The sequence below is a fragment of the Magnolia sinica genome, chromosome 10 (genome assembly GCF_029962835.1).
Source record: "Magnolia sinica isolate HGM2019 chromosome 10, MsV1, whole genome shotgun sequence".
Classification (NCBI taxonomy): domain Eukaryota; kingdom Viridiplantae; phylum Streptophyta; class Magnoliopsida; order Magnoliales; family Magnoliaceae; genus Magnolia; species Magnolia sinica.
Window position 1 is genome coordinate 17,034,429 of NC_080582.1, and position 9,215 is coordinate 17,043,643.

Here is a 9,215-nt window from a genome sequence, read left to right on the forward strand (position 1 = left end):
ACCAAATGATTTCTGGTCATGGAAATAACATTGTTTTTCTTAGCTGAACATGTTTCCCAAATAGATTTAGATATCTGGGCGTCGTTATGTTATGTCATTCTATGGAATTTCTTCACTGCCTAGATGAACTTATTGTCACTGCTCAAAGAAACAGTGTGTAAATGTAGAGGAATGGATGTCTGCAGTTATGATAGTTTGGAGTTGATATCTTTTAAGGACAAAATTCAGTTGGTTTTTTTCTTTTCTTTTCTTCTGTTTAATTTAATTTAAATTTTTTTTAATTTTTGGAAAATGGTTGTTATATCATGGGTGTATGGATTGATTGTAAAAAGCTTTATGCATAAATTTCAGAAATTATGTTATACTATCTAATTTTTTGTCGAACATGCATAATCAAGGCTTGAGGAAGTGTTTTCATTCATTTCCAATAGAAAAGAGTGATACTTTGAAAGATCATGTGAGATTCTAGTATTAAGTAGTCTAATGGTGCTTCATTTTTTTAGGTGTTATTGGTGGGAAGTGGCGATGTCTTCCTACAATGAAAATGGGCTTGCTACCAGACATGAGGTTTGTCACTTAAAATTTGTAGTCAATTTATACAGATGGCAAAATGGATCTTGTCATGCTGTTGATGAATTGAGAATCATTTGAATAAGTCACTAACATTGAGATTCCATGATTTCTAGGGAAAATATACCGCAATTTTTGTATGTTGGCTTTTAGGAAATGGGTGCCTCTTTTCATGGAACATCATATTGACAATTGGAGATTACTATCTTGAATTGTTCCCAGTATGTAGTCATTTCCTTTCTTGCAGAATTGCTTATACTATTCTTTTCAGTGTTTTCTATGTGATGCCCTTTTCTCTAAATGATACATGAATCAATAAGATGTAGTAGTGCAAATAACTCCTTTTACTTGTTTATAGCATGGTAACATTCCTTTTATATGCTTATGATACCCTTATTTTGCATGACAGATTTTTCTTTTTGCTTTTTTCCATCAACTTAGATGGTATCTTGATTTGAGGGTTGACCGTTTCATCAGTGTATCCATATTAATATAAATTTTACCCTTTTTTTTATTATTTTTTTATTTTTAACACCCACACACACCACATGGGCACTCGAACCTCTCGGTGTTGAGACTCACGTCTACCACTGAGGCATGAGTAGGGACCCAATACAAATTGTACTTTAGGATGGATAGTGGAGGATTTGTACACTGAATTTGATGATGCCTGATGTTTATTTACTTTGGTAGAAGTATCACCCTACTAGAGTACTTACTCTTGTGTATCAACCATTTGCGCTTGGAACACTTGCGAAACTAGCATACAATATTAAGGCGAAGATTGATACCATGTAGCGCAATTTAACTGGATATGTTCTTTTCTTCATCAGTTCGCTGTTAGTTCTTGTTGTAAGTAATTTTTTCTTAATCTCCGCCTTCCTTTGATACATTATTTGTTTTCTTTAACTTTACTAGCAGTGTCTGATTACTTCTGTTTAACTTTTCAAATGGGTAGTGCTATGGCTGCTTGTGATTGTAGTAATTCGAATCCTGCTTTCCCCAAATTTGTCTTGATTAAGGTTTTTGGTCATGTTGATTCAAGTTTTTATTTTTATTTATATCTATATTTGGTTGTTGAAGCATGTATGTTTCTGGATTTGTTCATCTATTTGTACATTTAGTTTTCCTAGCTTGATTCTATTGCCACTTGTATGCATGCCATCATCAGCTCTTCATTATTACATACACCTGAGATTGAACATGGATCCAGGGTGGCGTGGCATCAAGGTACACACAAAAATCTATCTGTTACTATTGATTTATTCTCTCCTATTTCTTCTTTGGCTTTGGAATCTTTATGCAACTCTGACTGCATGAGAATTTCAAAGGTTATTCTTTCTGATGCCAATGTGCTGGGTGAGGGGGAGCACAAGATAATGTCGTACATTCGCTTGCAAAGAAATCTACTAGGGTTTGACCTGAATACACAACATTGCTTGTATGGGTTGGTAAATGTCTCCACCTTTTGTCTCAGATATCTAGCTGTTTGCAAGCTTTTATGTTGATTTTCTTGGCTTCTTGACATGATTTTCTGCATTTGTCATTTCAGGATGCTGACTTGATCATGCTAGCACTGGCTACACATGGAGTGCATTTTGCAATTCTTAGAGAGGTTGGTATGTTAGAAGCTTTGCTCATTAAATTTTGGTCGGTCGATTCCGATTTGATGCTGGATCATTCTTTGGTGAGATTCTGGTTTCTAAAATTCTGTCATCTCACTATGAAATGTATAGATGGTGGATTAGGTTGTTTGTCTTGGGCCACATGATTTGCCCTTTATTTAAGTCATTAATATTCCTAGTATTTCAACATCTTGGAAACACATCTCACATTTAATGCGTTTTGGGATCCATTGTGCAGAGAATATCAAAATGGGAGATGATCAAGGTTGATCCGTTGCCAATTACTCAATCTGATAATAGATGCAAGGTACAACACTTTCATAGGGGCTCAATTTCGTTGCATTTTCTCATGAATGAAATGTTAGTATTGTTTACTATACTTCGTATTCTTCTGTTGTTTCAGGGCTGATGTCAGCCTCATTGTATTGATTCATTACCAAAAGGTATAACCTGTGAGACCTCTAACTTAGAGATGCGACCATTATGGGGTTTCCCAAAGAAAAAGGTATGTGATACAAATGCAAATTTCAATTGGCGATGGAACCAAAACTGAATTTCCTTCATTGTTAGATACGGATTATTAGATCCCTGTGTTGCTTTTTGTCGTCTATGGGTGGCAATAAAAACAAGAAAAATGAAAGAACTGTCTGCTAATGTCTTGTTAAATGGACTCTTCGAGCAGTTAGTCATCACGTGCAGTTGCACAAACAATCTCCATTGGCATATACAATACACATGTACAAAATCTTGACTGCTCTTCTGGTGTGCCCCACCTTGAATGGGCCTTCAGCCAAAAGTATACCAATTAGGCAAAATCTTAATTAGATTACAGATTTCAGTTCCATTGATCAGGTGGGCCATGAATGTATGAGAAGATGGTTAGAAAAGAAGGTAACAAACCCTCTATATGCAACAAACATGTGTCACGGGTTAGGTCATGTTAACAGTTCTCGTAGCTGAAGAGCCAGGATCATGCACATGTGCCACATTAGCACATATGCAGCAAATCACCTCATTAGTATTACCATATTATTTTTCTGGCACTTCATATTGATGTCTTCTGATATTTTTGAATCAGGGGAACGCATATGCTTCGAATAACTTACTGGCCATTGCAGTTGGAATAAAACAAAAAGAAAATGTGAACTAGATTGTTGAAAAGGTATGTAAGGCTTCAAGAGCTTTTCTCTAAGAGTACAAGTATATGCAATAGAGCTCATGTACAACACCACACATGACAACATGTACCATTGATCATGAGCCATGGTCTTTTGGTGAAGAGGTTTGTACCATTGACCATGAACCACCCCCTTTTTTTTTTTCTTATTTTTAATAACCAAGTACAGTTATAAAGAGAGAAACATAGAAAGGATAAGTAGAACTGGTAATGGTGCACCGCTCGAATGCCCCCTATTATGTACACCATGACATTGCGATTTTGCCAACACTCCCACTCAAGCTGGAATGTAGATGTCACACATACCCAGCTTTCCTAAGACATCCACATCCCTTGTTCATCATCGACTGGTAGCCTTTATAAAGATGTTGGCCAATTGCCTGTTAGAACTGACAAACAACTTTGTTAGTATTCTCTACATCAACTTTTCTGGAACAAAATAACTATCCACTTAAATATGCTTGGTCCTTGAAAAACCAGATTATTTGCAATATGGATGGAGCTTGACTGTCACAGTGAAGAGTTTGATATCTAGCTCTCTTCTTAAATGTATTTCTTTATCTTTTCTTTTTTTTCATGATTGTCCCTGGTTAGAACAAGGTCTTACCTTGGACAGTTGCAATATCTGATCTGTAATTTTTTTTGGCTATGGCATTCCATGGCGGGGCCCAATGGATGGCCGAAAGGGATCTTAAAGAGGCACAAGAGTGTCTCTCTAGGAGTTCTATATATCCTGGATATTATAATCTAGAGACACGAGAACCTTCCTAGAACAAGCTATCCATACCCTTGTACTCACATCTTTGCACTCTTGAACTTGTCCTCTTGAGAATGTTTTTGTGAGGCATACGGATGTCCACACTTTGAGATTTGTTCAACACTTGGATGTGCAAATATTTCTGGTGAATTTCGGATCCATCTAAAGAAAAATAGGTCCAATCATTCTAGTTTTGAGACCTCTCTTGGATTTGTATGGTTCTAAAGAATTGCATTGTTAAGGTTATGCTCCCATTCGGTTGATTGCTCCAAAAATAGACATTATAAGAAAAATGGTCTATATTTAGATGATCGGAATCGTCTGGTTGGTCAGGATTCTGCACTGCAGCCTGCAAAGAGTTTGATTCCTTCATTGTTCATTGTAGACCTGCAACAACTTGTTGTATATGATCTTTCTTCAAATGTAAAATTCTATTTATCTGCAAACTAACCAAGTTATCTTTAGGTTGATTTTATGGGTTTATGGGATGGGTGGATGAATGGGTTGCATTGATGAAGCCAAGACTGTGAACTTGCATGCCTGTTACTTGCTACATTTATTCCTTTTACTGAAAGTTTTATGTTGCTTGAAGTTCAATGTGTGATATATTCTTATTCATGACAAGGGAAGTGGATCCGTTGATTCAGATGTGACATCTCCAAAGCAAATCAATCGAAAATTGCTATTGAAACAGCTAGCAATAGACCTGTGTACTAGTGAGCGGAGGATCCTATTTCGCACCCAATATGTAAGCTATGTAACTTCCTGACTATGTTGCACTGATGATTCATTCCAGGATACACAGCACAATTCATCCCCACCACATCAGTATTAAAAGTAGTTATTTTAGTTAGGAAATTAAGAATAAAAAATTCCTAAGAGTCGTTGACACATACAATGCTTTTTGAATTTGATGGTTGAGTTAGATGGAATTGGTATGACTCAACTTCAGTTTTCAGTTACGGGCTGGTATTTTTGACAGTCTAAACCATCACTTAGAAAGAGAAAACTTCAACTAAAATGGGTTGCATGGGAAATTCACATGCAACCCAGATCACATGGGTCATGTGTCTAAGCATATAAGCCTTGCATACGATGGACTCCACCATGAGTCACCAGTCACAAAAATCAGGCTAGTCTACTCATGAGGGCTGGTCGCCTTGTACAAGAAGAATGGACAGTCTGATTCAACATACAAATGAGTGCCTATTTGTTGAGTGGACCAGTCTGATTTTTGCATCAGGTCATCTTCATGGTGGATCCCACTGTTTACAGCTAGATGTATTACACTTGACACATTGGCAAATGAGCTTTGTTGCCTCTGAAGCTCACATGCAACCAATTGTATGCAATCATACAGGTGTTGTCAACCCCAAGTTGTTTCCAGCAGCAATGAGTAAATCGACTGTATTATCATACCAAGTGATCGTTATTGGCTGGCCCACATTCTTTCACGGATCAGATCTTATGCACATTTGACACATTGGTCGGAAAGAAATGGCTGTTATGAACGTTCACATGGAGACATTTAAATTTTTTGTTGATCTTTACCACTAACTAGAGGACAAGACTGCCTTTCTTATCTGCTTTTTGCGTACACACACACACACACACACACACATATATATATATGCATATTTATATTTTTTATTCTTTAAGATTTGCAGCTTCGCCCCAATTTTTGTGATGCGTGATCAAATTTAACTAGTGCATATATGAATAAAGGAAGACTTAATGAGGCAGCCTAGTGTTGTCACTAGGCTCTTGCATTGAACCCTCGCTTGGTGAATCCTTGTTTTGTTTTATCATTTAGTTTCCTTCTTTTATTGTAGATGTATTGAAATTACTATTTGCATATCTTCCCCTTATTGGCAGGTTGATGCTCATAGCAACCTTGGTAACCTGATGAAGGCACAAAGCTTAGTACAAGTGTAAGTCACAGTGGATTCGATACATTATTTTCATTGGATGTTCAGAATTCGAGAACCATGATCCATGACTGGACTGCACTGGGTTGAGCAGTTGTTCTAGTAATGGTGTCTTAATTGTTCTAATGAGCTGTTTTGAAACTATTTTATGATTTCCTTTGATTAAATGAAGGATTGTAGTTGTAATTGATTCATTATAGAATGAATGAATGGTTGTAATTGAATGAAGGATTGCAATTGTAATTGATTCATTATTGAATTAATGAACGGTTGTAATTGAATGAATAAATGATTATGCAGGTGATAATTGATGGAATGAATGATTATAATTTTTTTATTTTTAAATATAACCAATAGCTATAGATAGGGGGGGCAGGGAATTCAAATTTATTACCTACGAATCATTTCGTAGGTAATAGTTTCCTAACGGTTTTTAGCTACGAAAACTTTCGTAGGTAACCCCCGCGCCATCACTTTGACTCTTGTCTCTCTCAAGCATCTTTGACTCTTGTCTCTCTCAAGCATGAAATGGGTAGGATTGAGTACGCTCTTATCGTACTGAGTAAACTTAGTTGAACCTACCGTGAATGTATGTGGTTTATCCACATCGTCCATTTGTTTTTCCAGATCATTTTATGCGTTCAACTCAAAATTGATGTACGGGTAGGATTGAGTACGCTCTTATTGTACTGAGTAAACTTAATTGGACCTACCGTGAATGCATGTGGTTTATCCACACCGTTCATTTGTTTTTCCAGATCATTTTATGCGTTCAATTCAAAATTGATGTATATACAAAGCCCAAGTGGGCCATACCACAACCCAGTCTTTCCCTACGGATAATTTCGTAGGTAAAAGTCTTTCACTTTCTTACTTTTCTCTCTCTCATGGAAGGGGCAGGAGTACGCTCTTATCATACCGAGTAAACTTAGTTGGACCTACCGTGAATGCATGTGGTTTATCCACACCACCCATTTGTTTTTCCAGATCATTTTATGCGTTCAACTCAAAATTGATGTATATACAAAGCTCAAGTGGGCCATACCACTAGAAAAAGTGGAACTACTGGTTTCAACCGTTGAAAATTTTCTAAAGCCCCCAGTGATGTTTATTTGTCATCTAACCTGTTCATAAGATCAGAAGGACATGGATGAAGGGAAAACACAAATATCAGCTTGATATAAAACCTCTGTTGTCCCCATGAATTTTTCAACGGTAGATGTTCAATTCACACAGTTTCTGGTGGTGTGGTCCATTTTAGGTTTGGATATATTCCATTTTTGGGTTAGAGTCCTAAAATTATATGTTAAAAGATAATGGACGGAGTAGATATAATGCATGAATGACACGGGGGCCCACAGAGTTTACTCAGAATGCAATCCGCTTCCTAATTTTCTAGCACGATAAAATCATTACATTGTGCCACTCCACGGAGAGATTATTATTTTTTTTTTAAAGCCATACTTGTCTAAACTTGAAAATTTACCTTCTCTTTTCCTTTTGAGTTCCTTCTTCTTGATTAGAGTAGGCCTTAGAAAATGGCTTCAGGGCATGGAAACTTCAACATTCTCCTCAACCAATCATTGATCGATCTCGGAGGTGATCCCACAGAATTGGGCCCCTGTTTTGAATGGAACCGCCAAAATCAACAGCACCAACGTATCCTGACAGGATTAGGCGATCGAGTGAGCTCGAGGATGCCTCTGCGCTTAATTTATGAGAAGAAGCTGACCAAAACGGATGTGAACCATCACCACAATCGTTTCGTTATAGGAAAGCATTCGGCAGAGGAAACCATTTTCCGCTGTCTCACACTCGATCAAAGACTCAGCGTTTCTAATGAAGAAACGGTCCCGTTGGTCGGCCACGATCCCAACGGAGGGATATGGGACTTGAAATTTAAGTTGTGGAAGCAGGCGAGTAATGGTAGCATGACTTACGTACTACTTGGGCAATGGGACCGTATGGTAAGTCAAAACGGTTGGAAGATGGATGATCAGGTCAGTATCTGGGGCTTTCCCTATGCAGGTGTTAAAGATGGATGGCAGTTTGGACCAGATCACGGCTACAATGAAGTTCACTTTCTGTTCACCGTGTAGCAGCCAAAGGTATGTTTTATCCTTTTATCCTTCTTTCCATTAATACGAGCTATTAGTTTGGAGAACATATATAGATGAAGTAGATACAAATCTCACGATTGAATTCCCTCCGTTAAAAACTTTTGGGAGATACAAAAGTTTCAGTTAAGCTACCTTATTAGCCCAGGCTAATGGGAGAGTTCGTCATCATCATCCGCATCTTATACCAACTAATTGGGGTTTGCTAGAAAGTCTATATATATAGCAAATATCTAAAATAAATAAATCCTACTCTGCATTTAGTCATGGTTCTAAAACTCGACTCGACTCGACTTTGTGAGTTTCGAGTTGAGTCACTCCAAAACTCGCTTGGTGAGCTTGACTGGTCAGACTCGTGGAGTTGTACTCTAGCAGCTGATTCAGTCAACTCGATACAACTCAGCATGACTCGATCCATTTCTTTCTATCTGTTTTTCTCTTTGTTTTTTCAAAACAACAGTAGAACTTTGTGTCATTGTATTAGCAGTAAGGGTGGTTTTAAACACTCAACATGCCTATATAAAAAAAACACAAGCTTACTGGTTTTGGAAAAGTAGTTTGCACAAGTACAGTGTTACTACTAATGCAGTGGCCCTTTAAATCAAGGGTCTTGATCCATTTCAGCTATCTGCATGCACCATCCATTAGGTCAAGCCACCCTTTAAAAAATCGTACTGATTGAATGATCCAACCCATCCATTCAGTGGTTTGAAGAAATTGATTGACAAGATTGTTCATTAAAGATAGAACCGTTTGATTGCTACTGTTTTTGCACAATAACAACAGAAGATTAGACTGCTTCTAAAGAACGGACCAGATTGGAGAAGTGAATGATGACAAGTTCAAATGCAACTATATATGTGTGTTTTAAGGTTTCCATGCACATGGTCCACTAGATAATTTCTCCAGTGAAAATATCCACCAATATCAGAAGATGCTGCCCAAGTGCTTAGGGTCATGAATTTGAATCTTACAAACTGGAAATTATTTATTTTTATTTAAAGGTACACATTGACTTGGAGTCATGCCGAGTGTGTTGAG

General features: G+C 37.4%; 1 protein-coding gene across 2 annotated transcripts; it reads left to right on the forward strand.

Moving 5' to 3' along the window:
- Window positions 1-1,457: 1,457 nt before the first annotated feature.
- On the forward strand, window positions 1,458-5,627 carry LOC131258081 (5'-3' exoribonuclease 3-like). Of its 2 annotated transcripts, XR_009177857.1 has the most exons (7): window positions 1,458-1,800; window positions 1,902-2,021; window positions 2,123-2,185; window positions 2,434-2,502; window positions 2,599-2,700; window positions 3,274-3,357; window positions 4,755-5,627. XR_009177857.1 is itself a non-coding variant. In XM_058259133.1 (5 exons), the coding sequence occupies exons 1-5, from the start codon at window positions 1,603-1,605 to the stop codon at window positions 2,602-2,604; spliced, it is 456 nt and encodes a 151-aa protein (XP_058115116.1). In that variant the 5' UTR covers window positions 1,458-1,602; the 3' UTR covers window positions 2,605-3,242. The 2 variants fall into 2 exon arrangements, 1 of the variants encoding a protein (XP_058115116.1); XM_058259133.1 differs by lacking the exons at window positions 3,274-3,357; window positions 4,755-5,627 and having other exon boundaries at window positions 2,599-3,242.
- Window positions 5,628-9,215: the final 3,588 nt, after the last annotated feature.